This window comes from Elaeis guineensis, chromosome 14 (genome assembly GCF_000442705.2).
Source record: "Elaeis guineensis isolate ETL-2024a chromosome 14, EG11, whole genome shotgun sequence".
In the NCBI taxonomy this organism is placed as follows: Eukaryota; Viridiplantae; Streptophyta; class Magnoliopsida; order Arecales; family Arecaceae; genus Elaeis; species Elaeis guineensis.
The window spans coordinates 57,897,507-57,914,854 of NC_026006.2; the positions used below are offsets into that span (position 1 = coordinate 57,897,507).

A 17,348-nucleotide genomic window follows, 5' to 3' on the forward strand; every position below is an offset into this window, starting at 1 on the left:
TCCTCCTTTGTCGAGTCTAAATAGTCCTAAGGACTTCACCACAACACAGGAGTTCATTAGAAGATGAAACATTTGTGATGAAAAAATACTAAAATAACTTTTATTTATTTATAATTCATGTACTAATACAAAAGGAGCACAACCGTCAACAGGCTAACGATTGGCTTTGGGACACTATTCCCAACAATCTCCCACTTGGCCTAAAGCCTATCGGTGCAGTATCTAATACCCATCTTCGACTTGTAGTCGTTGAACTCCTTCACCGCAATGGCTTTAGTGAATGGGTCGGCCAGGTTCTCCTTCCCATCGATCTTCTGAAGGTCGACGTCACCTCGATCCACGATCTCCCGAATGAGATGGTAGCGGCGCAGAATATGCTTCGTCCGCTGGTGTGCCTTTGGTTCCTTCGCCTGAGCAATGGCTCCAGAGCTGTCGCAGTAGAGCAGAACTGGACCAACAAGGGAGGGTGCTACTCCGAGCTCGGTGATGAATTTTCTCAGCCACACCGCTTCTTTGGCAGCATCTGATGCAGCAATATACTCCGCCTCGCATACTGAATCAGCCACAGTGTGCTGCTTGGAACTCTTCCAGCAGACAGCCCCACCATTAAGGGTAAAAATAAATCCTGACACACTCTTGCTATCATCTCGATCAGACTGAAAACTAGAGTCTGTAAACCCTATAAGTCTCAAGTCCGATTCACCATATATAAGCCACTGGTCCTTAGTATTTCTCAAATACTTCAGGATGGTTTTAACAACATTCCAGTGATTCTCTCCTGGATCAGATTGGTATCTACTCACTACCCCTAGTGAGTATGCCACATCTGGTCGTGTACATGTCATGGCATACATGATAGATCCCACTGCCGAAGCATATGGAATCCTACTCATACGCTCTCTCTCTTGAGGTGTTGTCGGACAATCCCTCTTCGAGAGAGAAATTTTATGGCCTATCGGTAGATAGCCTTTCTTGGAATTTTTCATACTGAACCTTTTCAGCATAGTATAAATGTACGTGGACTGGGATAAGCCAAGCAACTTTTTGGATCTATCCCTATAGATCCTCATCCCTAGGATGTAGGAAGCTTCTCCCAGATCCTTCATGGAGAACTGTGACGATAGCCAAATCTTTATTCCTGTAATGCAGGGACATCATTCCCGATTAAGAGAATGTCATCCACATACAATACAAGAAATACTACTGCTGGACCATTAGCCCACTTATAAATGCAGGGTTCTTCTCCGTTCTTAACGAAGCCATACGTTTTGATCATCCTATCAAAACGTATGTTCCAACTCCGAGATGCCTGCTTAAGTCCATAAATGGACCTCTGTAGCTTGCACACCTTAGACTCATCTGTGGATGTGAACCCTTCAGGTTGTATCATATACACCTCTTCGTCCAGCTCTCCGTTTAGGAAAGCTGTCTTCACATCCATCTGCCAGATTTCATAGTCCAGATGGGCAGCTATCGCAAGCATAATCCGAATGGATTTGAGCATTGCCACAGGAGAAAACGTCTCGTCATAGTCTATACCATAACGTTGACGATATCCCTTGGCAACCAGACGGGCTTTATAGGTCTCCACCTTTCCGTCTGCGCCCCTCTTCCTTTTGAAGACCCACTTACACCCTATGGGTTTTACTCCTTCGGGTGGGTCAACCAATGTCCACACATCGTTGACCTTCATGGACTCCATTTCGGATTTCATGGCCTCTAGCCATTTTCAGAGTCAGGTCTCTGCATTGCATCCATGTAGGTGATCGGATCCTCATCGTTTTCATCAATTCGATAGGATCACCATCCCGGACCAAGAAACCATAATATCTGTCCGGTTGATGTGGTACTCTACCAGACCGCCTTAAGGGTGCATAATCAATGGGCTCCGGATATGATCTAATCAAATCCGATTCAGGTTCAGTAACATGTGTCGGTTTTTCCACCTGTCGAACTTCATCAAGTTCGACTTTAGAGGCAACAGTTCCTTCACTAAGGAACTCCTTTTCTAAAAAGATTGCCTTAAGGCTGACAAACACCTTTTGCTCATCAGCAAGGTAGAAATAATACCCTTTGGTCTCTTTTGGGTACCCTATAAAATTACACTTGTCAGACCTAGGTCCAAGCTTGTCTGTAATTAAACGTTTAACATAAGCCGGACATCCCCAAACCCTAAGGTGCGAGAGTACTGGCTTACGTCCTATCCATATCTCATATGGCGTTTTGGCTACAGACTTACTCAGAACTCTATTTAGAAGGTAACAAGCCGATTCGAGCGCATATCCAGAGGGAGATCGGCAGACCAGCAAACCCCATCATGGATCGAACCATGTCTAACAGGGTCCGATTCCTCCTTTCAGACACACCATTATGCTGTGGTGTTCCAGGAGGAGTCCACTGAGAGAGAATCCCATTCTCCCCTAGATACGTCAGAAACTCATTGGAAAGGTATTCACCTCCTCGATCAGATCGAAGAGTTTTAATACACTTCCCAGTTTGTTTTTCTACCTCATTTCGGAATAGTTTGAACATTTCAAATGATTCCGACTTATGCTTCATTAAATAGACATACCCATACCTAGATAGGTCGTCTGTGAAGGTTATGAAGTAGAAAAATCCACCTCTTGCACTTGAGCTCATGGGTCCACATAATCAGAATGTACCAGACCTAAGAGTTCACTGGCTCGCTCACCTTTTCCAGTAAAAGGTGACTTGGTCATCTTTCAAGAAGACAGGACTCACAGGTTGGAAGTGATTCACAATCACTAACTTCAAGAATTCCTTCTTGAGCCAACCTGTTTATCCTGTTCTTATTGATATGACCTAGCCTACAGTGCCAAAGGTAGACTTCTGACACATTATCTATTCTAGAGCGTTTATCGAATTTTTGAACCACATTAACAGGCTGTGATAGTAAGTAAATTCTATTATTTAATTGTCCAACAAATATTGTAACACCATTCAAAATGATATTGCAAATATTTCTTTTTATTAAAAAATCATAACCGTACATGGCCAAAAGGCCTACAGAAATAATATTTAATAAAAAACTTGGACAATAGTGACATTCACTCAGAATTACATTACGAGAATTGATTACAAGACTCATGATTCCTAAAGCTAGAACTGAAACTTTGCTTCCATCTCCAACATTCAGGAACCTCTCGCCTTCATCAAATCTCCTACTGACCTGCAGACCCTGCATCGAATTACAAATATGATAAGGGCTTCCGGTATCCAATACCCAGGCAGTAGTATCACAAATCGAAAAGTTGCAAGGAGTTATCATATAATTACCTTGCTTCTTCTTTGGCCTGTTCGGGTCCAGGGAGGCAATGTATTGAGGACAGTTCCTCTTCCAATGCCCTGCTTCTTGCAAAAGAAGCACTCCGCCTGGCTCTGGTCATGCTTGCCTTCTTGTCTGACCCCGTGCTACTGTCCCAGCATGAGATTGCACCTTCTTATTTTTCTTCTTCTTGTTCTTCTTCCCCTTCCCAAAGGGTTGACGACGAGAAGAAGACCCTCCCACTACATTCACCGACTCCTTATGGAGATGGTGATCCTTCTCAAAGTTCTGCAGCAACCCCAAAATCCGTGGTAGTTTACTGCAGGCTTTGTCATTCGAAAATGAGTAAGGAATGGGAGGAAGGACTTGGGCAAGGAATTAAGGATCGCATCCTTACCGAGCTGCTCGTGCAGAGGAAAGCCAATTTGCTTAGGCGCTCAATCATCTCGATCATATACAGTACATGATCAGTGACTGAGGCCCCATCCCTCATCCGAGCATTGAAAATACACAACTAGTTTTGTGCCTTTCAACGTCGTCAGGCGTGCCAAAGGAGTCGTTCAACATTTGAAGCATCTCCTGTGGCTGGGCGTTCTCAAACCTTCGGCTGAACTCGTCATTCATTGCTGCCAGCATAATACATCGAACGGTGGTGCGGTCATTGAGCCACTTCAAGTAAGTATCTCGGATCGCTTTACTAGCGTTCGGAGCTGGCTCCTCAGGTGCTGGATCCGTTACTACATAAAGGATCCGTTCATGCTCAAGGATGATTTTCAATTTTCGATACCAGCTATCGAAATTGGGTCCCATGAGCTTGTCATTATCTAATAATGACCGGAGCGACAGGGTAGTGGCCATAGCTGCTTAAAGGAAAATGAGACCTCTATTAGTACATAAATTAATACTAAAGACTTGGACTTTAGTCTAAAGTTTTTTCCAATATTTTTACGAACTGGTAGCCTCATCCTCCAATTCGAGAAATTACTTTAATTCCTTAATGGGTACTAGAATCCACACAGACTACACACGAGCCCAACTTTGGTTGGTCAACCCATGTGCATCTATGGGTAGGTTCTTAACCAGTTGTTTCTCTAAACAACTTCTAGTAATTTATTTTGCCCCAGAACCTAATCAGTAGGCTTTGGCCTCCACTGAAAAGATCTGGTTAGATCCAACCATTAACATGACTTAATTTAGTGAATCGGACCAATAAATGATCAGGCCCGACTTTGGCCGGCCAACCTAACCACCATCAGAAAGACTCAATCAAATTATCATATTATGAATAATAATTCCATTAGCCAATGAGCACCAGGCCTTTGGGCCTCCAATGATCATTGAACTAATGGACTCATTATCATTCACTTAATGGGAGGCTATGACTTAGTTATCATTATAATTAATCATTTTAGGGACCTAATAATTTTGAGGATTTTATTAAAAATAGTAGAGAAGAAATCATCCAGCCAATTTCAATCCTCCCACTGACTTCACCAAGTCAGATTAAAAAGGATTTAATTAAAGCTGGCATTAGGAGCACCTAAATCAGTCTACTGATTTACCTAATGACATGGGTGAGCTCTAATCACCAAGTGATCTAATCAAAATCTAACTTACCAGATTGGCCAGGTAAGTGAGATCAGTGGTGGGGATTTGCCATTAACTCGTCAATGATCGAATCAATGCGAGTAGCTCCCGCTTAAGAACCACTGGTCAAAACTGCCGAACTTACCTTAGACACCAACCGGTTCATTAGTTTTAATTTTGATCAACTTAGTAAATAGAGCTCCACCGCGTAGCCATGAATTAAGTCCATCTTGGTCTAGTTAAAGACATGGACCCATTCAACTACAACTATTGAAGTTGAGTCTAGAGTATCCTTGACCTAATCTAATTCAACTTTTGATTAGATTTGACCAATTACTCCAATTAGTCCATTTTTTTAAACTAACCTTAGGTCTAACCCAATTATGGACCTAATTCATCTAACCCATTGACCCAAAAGTTTATGCAATTGTCTTAGGTCTTAATTCACAATTCTAGACCTACTAGACAACACTTAATTCTTTTAATTAAGTACTTGGGCTGATGGGTCAGGGTTTGGCATTTCGAAAATAATTTTCAAATTTGAAAGATTTTATTTTTGTTCACCAAATGTGTTAACTCATTTCACAAACGGGTCAGCACATTTCATAAACAGCAATTCTATTGCTCATTTCATAACAGAAAATAACTCAAAATAAATCATAAATTTTCTTTTAGATCTAATCTAACACATTCATGATAAATTTCTTAATTAAGTCCTTTCGCTGCTTCATCGGTATGGGATATAATTGCATCGGCACCCCTACCGCCATAGGAGACCCCATCGAATGGGAAGAGAGGGCCTTTAAACCCTACTTTTCTCCTATGACCGGACGGCCATGGCAACCAACCCAATTAGATTACTTGCTACTTGGATCAAGTATATCTAAATATACAAATTTCAAAATTTAAATTTTGAATTTCAAATTTAAATTTCAAATTTTAAATTTCAAATTTGAGATTTCAACCAAATTTCAAATTTCGAATTTTCAATCTTTGAATTTTAAATTTTGAATTTTGAATTTCAAATTTCAAATTTTAAATTTCAAATTTCAAATTTCAAATTTGAGATTTCAATCAAATTTCAAATTTTGAATTTTGAATTTCAAATTTCAAATTTCGAATTTCAAATTTCAAATTTCAAATTTGAGATTTCAACCAAATTTCAAATTTCAAATTTTGAATTTCAAATTTGAAACTTCTAACAAATTTCAAATTTCAAATCTTTTTGAATTTCGAATTTTGAATTTTGAATTTCAAATTTAAACTTATAGATTACACCTTAATCTACGCATGCATATGTATATCATATTCTAGAACCTGCTCTGATACCAATTGAAGCGAAAATTTAGTGCAGGGGCAAAATGGTAATTTTAAAACTTTTTCAAAATTACTATTTTACAGTGGAATTATTAATTAATCTCATTAATTAATACTAATTAACCCTACACTAGGATCTAAATATGATACAATAGCATGCATTTAAATTTGAAATTCAAATTTGAATCAGTAAACGTTTTACAGTACTGTGTTCAGAACACATCACCTTTTGTGGATAGTCGATCACGGTAATCTGATCACCGTCGGAGGGCTCTGATCATCACGTCGCAGCCACCCAACTGTCTAGCCTCTGCGGATCGTCCACACGAAGCTCCTGTCTGATCAGCTCCTCACGAATGCTAGTTCGTGATTTCACCCTTTTGATGGCAGATGTTGATCGAACTCCTTCGATCGATGTGTGCCGACTTCTCGGATGCTCTGGATCATCTGCACAGTTACTTGAGAGGTTGATGGATCTCTCTCTGAAATTTGGTGGACTCACGACACTCGTGGCACACCAATCTCACTTCCCGAACCCTAGGTAGAAACCCTAGGGTACACACCAAAAACCCTGCGCCCAATTTTCTCTCTTTTCTTTCTTTTTCTCTCGGAAGGTTTTGGACCTTCACCTTATGCAGAAGCCTTCCTCACGCCCCAAAGTTTCTCTCCTAATTTTTCTACGCACGTCCCACCTTTCTCCTCTTTTTAAAACAACGTCGAACGTGTCTTATCCGCGTGAGAGGATAAAGACAAGAGGTTACACATTTGAATTCAAATCAAATTTGAATTCAAACGAAAACCAACTTATCCCTATCCTTTTGGGCGTGAGAAGAGAAGGGGCGTGGCTCTTTGTGCATGAAAAAGTTTCACGAGAAACTTTTTCTCGTGTAAGTAATGTGGCGCACAAAATGGATAAGGATGAAAGGGCAAATGATAAGTTATCCATTCAAATTCAAACATGCTTTGAATTTGAATGGCTAACTAATTATTTTATCCATCCATATGGCGCACAAATGAGGACGTGGGGAAGGGTTTTGTGTGAGAAAAATTTCACGAGAAGTTTCTTCTCGTGAATTCAAATGGGTGCAAGGAAGTTGGGTGACGCAGGAAATTTAAAACAAGGTGGTTTGATTCAAATTGAGCCAACCTAGTTTAAAATAGGTTGAGCACAATTAGACCAAATTAAACCCAACATAATTAGGCTTAATTAGGCTTAATAAAATTCTAATCAAATCAGGAATTAACTAAACCTAACCCCTGATCAAATCAGGGACTAAACCACCTTAGCGATTAGGTCAACATTTAACCTAATCGGGTCAATCCAAACTGAATCCAATTCAATTAAACTTGATCCAAAAATAATTACTCAATCAAATTGAGTTAATTAGTGATTAAATCACTAATTAAACCTCTCATAAATGTTGAGTCCAAATCCGATGGGCAATCAGGCATCAGAGACCATCGATATAAAACCCTGATCAAAGAGTTCAAATTTCAAATTCAAAATTCGAAATTCAAAATTTTGACCCCGGTACCCAAAATGTGTGGAACTCATGATTAGAGAATCTTAATTCTCAATCATAGAGTTCCAGATAGATAAGACTCATAATCAGCCATCAGATCAGAAAGGAACCTCTAATGTGTGTGACCCCGCAGGTTCGAACCTAAGCCGGTAGCACAGGAACCAATTTCTGTACTAATCGAAGTGACCATCTAGCAATGGTACCCGACGACCGGATAGGTCGAATAATCGCAATCGCAACATTCAGAACCTACGTGAATATGGTTACCGTATAATTCATCCCTTTTGACCCCTGTGTTTAGGATGACTCAGAGTTAAACTGTCAACCCTGATGATATCATCCGAATCGTGCTCAACTCAATTAGTCCTGTGACTCCTCACTAGGACTACCCTGGCCAAGGTTTTGCTAAATTGAAACACGACTGTACACAGTTCCTAAACTGGAGTGGTCAATCCCATCTTGACACACGCACCGACAAGTCAAGTACTTGACTACACCCAGCAACCTTCCGTCACTGAATTAGAAATTCAGGTAGTCCAGTGCCTAAGTGCAGTGAGTTGCTTGCAAGTCACCGTGGCGGTCTCAGGTCGGAGGGACATTTATACCCATATCCCATCGGAGCAAATCTTGACAGCAGAAATAGCTCCGGAGTTGGTCACGTTCAGTGCAGATGTACCATTACATCTCACCTGTATGCCATACCAGTATCTCCACACTCTTTGGTTATGAGGACAACCAACCCATATGGCACACAACGACCTATGCTCGATAAATGTTATCGTCCTTGGTAACAACGTATCATTTGGTCGCGAACATGTTTAAGGACTAAGCGACAAATCCTCCTTTGTCGAGTCTAAATAGTCCTAAGGACTTCACCACAACACAGGAGTTCATTAGAAGATGAAACATTTGTGATGAAAAAATACCAAAATAACTTTTATTTATTTATAATTCATGTACTAATACAAAAGGAGCACAACCGTCAACAGGCTGACGATTGGCTTTGGGACACTATTCCCAACACCCGCGTCCCACGCGGGCCTGGGACGCGCATCCCGCGCGTCGCCGCTTGCGGCCGCACCGCTGCCGCCCGCCACCGATCGTCGGCGGTCCTCCACCGCCTCGATTCTCGTGCCGACTTCAAAAGCTCGTATCTTCTCCATCCGAGCTCCGTTTCAGGTGATCTTGGTCTCGTTGGACTTCATTTTTCACCGCGAACCTCACTGTAGGCTCAATGTGGGCTAAATCTTGAGACGTCAAATTCTAACATATAGGATGACCGTTGTTGGCTTCGATGCTGCTTGTTGCTTTGCTATATGACTTTCGGAGCACGATCATGATATCCGGTTGCCAGTGAATGACTTCTATGGGGACGTTATTACTTTCCATCATGGTGAGGAGTCGACGAGGGCTCAAGATGTCATGCAGACGTAATAGGACATCGTTGCAGCCAGCAAAAGGTCGTAATAGTCGAGCATAAAGTCACACAGGAATGCAGAGGAAAGCTTGGATGCTGCTTGTTGCTCTGCCATATGACTTCCTGAACGTGCTTATGACATCCAGAAAAGATATATGACTTCATGTGGCTTCGTGATTGCTTCTGGCTACAAAGATAAGTCGAATGAGGTTCTCGAGGTCATAAGAATAAAATAGAATGTCAGAACAGCAAGCAGGAGGCTGTAAATATTCATGGAGAGGTCGTAGGATGTAGCGGAACACTTCCGTACTGCTTCTTGACTGCGTTTATGTTTTCACGATAGCATGTTAATGACTGAGGATGTCATCATATTTACTTTTTCTTGCAATAATCTGAAGAAAAAAATAAATGTTTAGCCTACCTGATGGACTCGACATGTTGTCTCGTCGAAGCCAATAGGTTAACACTTACAACAACCTCGGACGCACAATACTCGCTGCAAGAGAATCCTTAGAGTAGGAGAGCGTGCCGAGGAACAAGAGCAAGAGAATAGAAGCCTTGGTAATGGTGGGGTATGAGAAAAATAAAGACACATGATGTTTTAGAGGAAAAAGATATTTTTGTCATTTCAAAATTTTAAAAAATTGATGAGATATGCATTTACTGCATGTGACGTACGCCCCCATGACAAGACGTGCACTTAACATCGAAGTCAGACACGATGGCAGTTACTGTCTGCATGGGTGCTCTTTTTTCTGTACCACATGGACTACCACGTGGACTATTCAACTGCCTGCACTCCATGTCATCCTTGCTGCCACATGTGGTGCACAAAGAATTTCTCTAAGGAGCATATATTTTTTTTCCTATAAAATTTAAGCCGGCCCACTTTGAAGTCATTTCAAAATATTTATGCATATAAACTTACTTTAGCACGTAGTCATATGATTTTACTGGTTATATTGGATCAATCCACAAATCCTATAGAATTCTCACCTCAATCAGAGAAACCGATCCTATATATGATTTAAGAAAAGAAGCATGATGTTGTCTTGATCCTATCATTGGTTGTATATATTTTGGGATTGGGGTGAGTTGTTTATTTTGTTTCTCTCTTTGATTATTATTGAAAAAACTATAAAACAAGAGTTTTTGTATCGGGTTTAGATGCTTATATACTTGATCCTTCTTAATTATGATTCATATATATCTTTTTTTAAAAAAACAGTGGCTAAGTAACCTCCCTCCATTTTTTTCCTTCTAATAATACAATAACGAAGCTTCCACCCGGGTCCAGGATTACCTTAAAAAGAAACTTGCAGTGTCATGGATGACAATGACAAGTTTCAGTGATCATGATTATGTTAATCCTACGTCATTAGAAAGTTGCCTGTCTTCAAACTCTAGACATGAATTTACTTATAGGACTCTATAACAAAGATCCTCGTGCATCGTTTCTGCCTTTAATGTGTCTATTGACTATCTTCTAATAATCATGAGTACGAATGTTCTCGTTTCCATGACTCAGGATGTTCAGTCAGGGTTTCAATGGAAGCTAATAAACTTCGAAACCGACACTAAACATAACGTTTGGATATGAAAAATGAATGCAATAAGCTATGTGGGTTGGATTTCAATTCCAAAATTGGACATGAAGTCTTTTAGATTATATTTGTATTTCATTAATCAATTCCCAAAACTTAACTTGATTACATACACGTATGAGGCCCCTACACACACCTACAATATATAGATGCATATATACATATAGAGAGAGAGGACACTCATCCATGCATCCTTCCAAACATATTATATACATGCATATTAAAAAATATAAATGTTATAAATACTTGTATATAGACATATTATGTATATATTCATACATACATACATATATCAAATGTAGAGTGGTGTAACCTTAATTCATCTTGTGCCACAAAATTTCTATCCATATTATTTATGATACTTTTCTTATGATATATTCATCATGATTTAATATTATATATTTGTTGGAGACCAAAACATATTAATCCCTATTCACTACCCAATGCCTACACCTTATTTAGGCTAAAGCCAACACTCTTAAATAAATCAAGTCTAGTCCCAAGACGAAGACCCAGGCGAAGGCAAATAATTCGGGAGAGTCTGGAGATCTAAGAACAGACCGAAGCCTTGTCCTATCTGGGGGTTCCTCTCCTAGTCGGTGTCTTCGAAGGGTTGATTGCAAACTCATAGAACAACAGATCTAGCATCGTCTAAGGGTTGGCTCACCAATGCTCTTTCCATGATGGGCAAGTTGACACTCATGAGAGCGGTCCTGAGCTCAATACCTATTTACCTCCTAATGAATACAATTATGCCGAGCTCTTGTCTTATGTGGTTGGAGTAATTTTTTCAATAGTTCTTATAGGGCTCTGGGCATGATAGTTGTGGGCTCCACCTATTATCCTAAAAGATGGTTTGCCAGCCGATGGAGGATGGTGGTCTTGAGATTCAGTCTTTATTCGTCAGGAGAGAGGCTCTGATTATCAAGCATGCTGCTAGATTCCTTATCCAGTCTGATAGTTTGTGCAGCGGGGGATGAGGGCTTGATATGGGGAGTGGAGTTAGGGCTCGAGGTCCGAGCTATTTACGACTACTCTTTTATCTGAAAGGAGATTTATGCCCATGCTCAATAGTCTTAGCCTAGGTTAGATAGCTGATTGGAGATGGGAGGTCTATGAATGTGAGTCAGGATGTCTGAAACTCCAACTTGTCCCTTATCTAGTGGCGGACATACATCAGTATGGAGATGGACAACCAGCTTCGAGTTCAGGACCTGATCATTGCCGACGGTAGAGATTGGAGTGAAGCGAAAATTTAGTGCAGGGGCAAAATGGTAATTTTAAATTTTTTTCAAAATTACTATTTTACAGCGAAATTATTAATTAATCTCATTAATTAATACTAATTAACCCTACACTAGGATCTAAATATGATACAACAGCATGCATTTAAATTTGAAATTCAAATTTGAATCAGTAAATATTTTACAGTGCTGTGTTCAGAACACATCACCTTTTGCGGGTAGTCGATCACCGCAATCTGATCACCGTCGGAGGGCACAAATGAGGACGTGGGGAAGGGTTTTGCGTGAGAAAAATTTCACGAGAAGTTTCTTCTCGTGAATTCAAATGGGTGCAAGGAAGTTGGGTGTCGCAGGGAATTTAAAACAAGGTGGTTTGATTCAAATTGAGCCAACCTAGTTTAAAATAGGTCAAGCACAATTAAACCAGATTAAACCCAACATAATTAGGCTTAATTAGGCTCAATAAAATCTTAATTAAATCAGGAATTAACTAAGCCTAACTCCTGATCAAATCAGGGACTAAACCACCTTAGCGATTAGGTCAACATTTAACCTAATCGGGTCAATCCAAACTGAATCCAATTCAATTGGACTTGATCCAAAAATAATTACTCAATCAAATTGAGTTAATTAGCGATCAAATCACTAATTAAATCTCTCATAAATATTGAGTCCAAATCCGATGGGCAATCAAGCATCAGAGACCATCGATATGAAACCCTGATCAAAGAATTCAAATTTCAAATTCAAAATTTGAAATTCAAAATTTTGACCCCGGTACCCAAAATATGTGAAACTCATGATCAGAGAATCCTAATTCTCAATCATAGAGTCCTAGACAGATAAGACTCATAATCAACCATCAGGTCAAAAAGAAACCTCTAATGTGTGTGACCCCGCAGGTTCGAACCTAAGCCGGTAGCACAGGAACCAATTTCTGTACTAATCGAAGTGACCATCTAGCAATGGTACCCGACGACCGGATAGGTCGAATAATCGCAATCGCAACATTCAGAACCTACGTGAATATGGTTACCGTATAATTCATCCCTTTTGACTCCTGTGTTTAGGACGACTCAGGGTTAAACTGTCAACCCTGATGATATCATCCGAATCGTGCTCAACTCAATTAGTCCTGTGACTCCTCACTAGGAGTGGTCAATCCCATCTTGACACACGCACCGACAAGTCAAGTACTTGACTACACCCAGCAACCTTCCGTCACTGAATTAGAAATTCATGTAGTCCAGTGCCTAAGTGCAGTGAGTTGCTTGCAAGTCACCGTGGCGGTCTCAGATCGGAGGGACATTTATACCCATATCCCATCGGAGCAAATCTTGACAGCAAAAATAGCTCCGGAGTTAGTCACGTTCAGTGCAGATGTACCATTACATCTCACCTGTATGCCATACCAGTGTCTCCACACTCTTTGGTTATGAGGACAACCAACCCATATGGCACACAACGACCTATGCTCGATAAATGTTATCGTTCTTGGTAACAACGTATCATTTGATCGCGAACATGTTTAAGGACTAAGCGACAAATTCTCCTTTGTCGAGTCTAAATAGTCCTAAGGACTTCACCACAACACAGGAGTTCATTAGAAGATGAAACATTTGTGATGAAAAAATATCAAAATAACTTTTATTTATTTATAATTCATTTACTAATACAAAAAGGAGCACAATCGTCAACAGGTTGACGATTGGCTTTGGGACACTATTCCCAACATGGAGAGCACAAGATATCATCCGTCTGTTTGGAGGCCCACTTGTGGATTGGATCCTCACCATCCTGATTCTTATCCAACATAGCTATGATTTGAGGGTGTGGAGCCGTTCTTGCTGTCGAAAAGCCAGCATGAGAGATCTATTCGAGATTTATAGGCCTACAGCAAATACTAGGATTGAGGCAGCCTGGATCTGGAGGATGAATCGGTGGAGCATACCCTCCTGTAGTGCCCGAGAATGAGGAAGATTTGGAAGAGGGCGGGTGATCAGTCATGGGAGGTGAGCAGTGGTTCTTGGTCAGGTCACTTCTTGGATGCGATCTGCTAGAGTATTGCTAAGAAATTTACTTATGCCTACGGGATAGAATGGTATATGTCGCTTACTAGATCTAGCTCTTTAAAAATTGCCTGATCTTTGATGCTGAGATGGTTCCTGCTCACTACGTGTTGGAGAAGGCCTTTTGCTTGGTCGTTGAGTACAGTCGCTTAGATGCTGCCAGTTCATACCTCGATGCCTCTGATTTCTAGGCCTCCCATGTTACTCCCGCAGTAATCTAGAGGGTTATTTTTATTTTTTGGGGGCTCCCTCCTTTGGGGTATGTTAAGGTAAACTTCGACGGCAGCGTGAGAGATGGCAGGGGTAGTACTGGTTTTGTCATCCAAAAATCTGATGCTAGATTGCCGGCTGTGGGGAGATCACATCTCTTTGAGCCTTCTGTCTCAAATGCTGAACTTCGCTCCGCTTGGGCTGGCATTGTTTGTACTCGGTAGGAGCTGTAGATAGAAAGAATCATTATTGAGGGAGACTCTGCTATCATGATAAGCTGGATTTGGAGCGATATAATGCAGTCCGAGGCCCATTCACTCTTTCAGGACATTCTGATATGCTTTTGTGACTTTACTACGGTCTCGATTTAGTACATCTTTTGAGAGGCGAACAGCGCCGCTAACTGGATCGTCTTCTATGTGGCCAAGTACATCAGTGACTAGTCTGGCGTCAGATTCAGATCTTTTCACGAGCATTGTAAGATATCTTGTTCTTTAATTTTTTAGAGTATACTCATCTTGGATTGGTGTAAGTATCTGTTTGTATCTAAATAAAATAAAATAAAATAAAATAAATCAAGTCAAAGCTTGTAGAATCGGGACCCTACTTATCGAATGTCAAATCGAAGGCTAAAACCACTTATTCAAGTCAAGAAAAGCTTGTTGACGACGTAAATGGAAACTGCCGCCATGCTTGTTTGTCGTGGAATCCTTTTCATTTTTTGTATCTTTTGACCGTAGAGATGCTTAGATAATAAAAGTAATTGTTGGACAGGTGCCCTTTTCTTGATATAATCTTTTATATTTTTATATCATTATTTTTTTAATGCTTTAAATTCATGGGATAATATCTTAGATGTATTAAGTAATTTTAAAAGAGTCTCGAGGCAAAGCAAAATAATTTATTGGATACCAAATTTATGCTCGATGCATGATCTTTTTTGGGTTCAATATTGGACATAGGAATATAGTTTTAACCAGCTTCAAGTTTGTTTTCGGTTCTAACAAATATATTTTAGATTTAAGTATGGATATAACCAAATTTGGCAAATTTAATCTATTGACACACCTAAGTGCAATTGCTAGATTCTAGAACTGTTGCACATTTTATCTTACGAATATAATCTCCACAAGTCTATCTATATTTATGATGGAAAAACCACTATCTTAAATGTTATTTTAATCAATGCACCTCAACTGATTCATATTCCTGCAAATTCTTTATCTTTTTTTTTTTAACTAATATTTTTCAATTATCTATGTGATATATGAAATAACAGTTGTAAAATCAAGAATACCCCCTCTTGATTTCATCTATCAATTTTTTTATGGAGAATACTCTTCTTAATTATCTTAAAAATATATTAATTGCTCTTTCACTTGTATTAACTATCATATGTGTTTTTTCTACTTTCCTAAACAAATCGGATTCTTTTCATAAAACTCCCATATAGATTCGATTCTATATGTTTATCAAGCTTGACTTCAAAAGATGTCGGACTTTTTATTCCAACTTTTAAACGTATCTGACTCGATTATGATTGTCTTCTTGTATATGCTTGGTTACAAGTGTTAACCTAAAGAGCTTCTTTCCTAGTTGGTAGTCAAGATATCTATCACAACCAACTTGATCAAAATCAAATAAAGGACTCGGCTGGGTATTGATCCAAATACAGAGTCGTTGATGGTGATTGATGTACTATCTCTTTTGTACCTATTAGACAAGGTGAAGCAAACTTAATACACATCCTCTGTAGGTTTTCTTGCTAATATAGAGAACTCTATAAGACTTTTTTATATATACCAAATATAGGATTTTATCATTGCGATTATCTATCATGTAAAATATATATGCTAAATTATATTCCTTTAAATTCTTAGCATAATATGAGCATCGATTATATTAGAACAGATGCTCCACGCATGAAACACCCATCATTGTGGGTCCGAAGAGGGTTAGATTTATCTCTTGTGCAAAAAGATTGTTAGCGGATCATTCTTACAACTCCACCAAGGCTCACAAACGTTGGCCATTAGAGAAAATATTTTTAAAAAATAAAATATTAAAGTTCAAAATTTTCATACTTTATATAGATAAAATATTTTAAAAACAACTCGCTTGGTCATTCTCACCTATACGCAGGATGCTAGAGAACCAACGTGAGTACGAGCGGAGGCTTTTGTTTTTGTTTTTTTGTAAAAGTACTTCTTTACCAATCTTAGTATTAAAAATAAAAATATTTTATCATCACCCGCGAGCCAAGGGCTATTCTTTTTTTTTTTTTGGTAAGAATAGACTATTCTTCGCATCACAACTCTGCCCCGCGTCCCCCAAGTCAACAGCTCCCTCTCCCTCTCTCTCTGTTAAAATAAGGATCTCTGTTTTTTTACGAATGATAATTAAGTGCAATATTTTTTTTTTCTTTTTTTATGATTATTTTGTTTGGTTGCCACAATTGGTGCTGCTCATGGGGCATGAGCTCCACACACCCAGACAAGAGCTCTGTAAGAAAGACGCAGTGGGGACCACATGGGCAGGAGCTCGGTGATTGCCATTAAATGGGTGAGTTTGTGTGTGAAGAACGTGGTATATTTAATTGTCATTTCACAGCCCCAGCGTTGTCCACCCGTGTCGCATCGGCTTCCAGAGTCAAAGTTGAAAAAGCCCTCCTCTTCCCGACCTCACGATAATCTCCCTCTCCGGAGGAAAAAATCTAACACCATATCAGCGACGTGGACAATTCTAATTGGGAAGAGGAGTAAAAAGTAGCCAGTCTCATAATGCCACGTATACTTAGTTGTTCAGCTAATGTACTCCTCTTCTTCATCGTCGCCCCTATTTTAATGTTCCCGAAGAAGAGTGGGGTAGGCAATTGGAATCCGTAAACTTTGTCACGCTTCGCCGTCGCTCCCGGCCTTCTCCGTCGTGCACGCGCGCAAGTTAGCCGAGGATGGAGGTGATGAGGCATGCCTCTACTTTCCTTCTCCCTTCTTCGTCTCCACCCACGGGCGACGGTCCCGCGCTAACTTACGCCTTGGTGGTCCTCAACCAGCGTCTCCCCCGCTTCGCCCCTCTCCTCTGGAGTCGCGGT

The 17,348-nt window shown here is 40.0% G+C and overlaps 1 protein-coding gene across 6 annotated transcripts in view; it reads left to right on the forward strand.

The window, feature by feature from the left end:
• The window catches only part of LOC105057485 (thiamine pyrophosphokinase 1), a 60,679-nt gene that overhangs the window by 24,373 nt on the left and 18,958 nt on the right, over positions 1–17,348 (forward strand). The window contains exon 1 of one of the 6 annotated variants that reach the window (XR_003802555.2): positions 17,108–17,346. The exons of 2 other annotated variants lie outside the window; for them this stretch is intronic. Coding sequence is in view for 1 of the 4 variants with exons in the window: in XM_019854855.3 (XP_019710414.1) it covers positions 17,208–17,346 (139 nt within the window). In the remaining 3 variants the exon portion in view is untranslated. Of the gene's footprint in view, positions 1–17,107; positions 17,347–17,348 lie in introns of those variants that run through there. 3 more of the 6 variants (XR_012136770.1, XM_019854855.3, XM_010940109.4) reach the window with 3 other exon arrangements.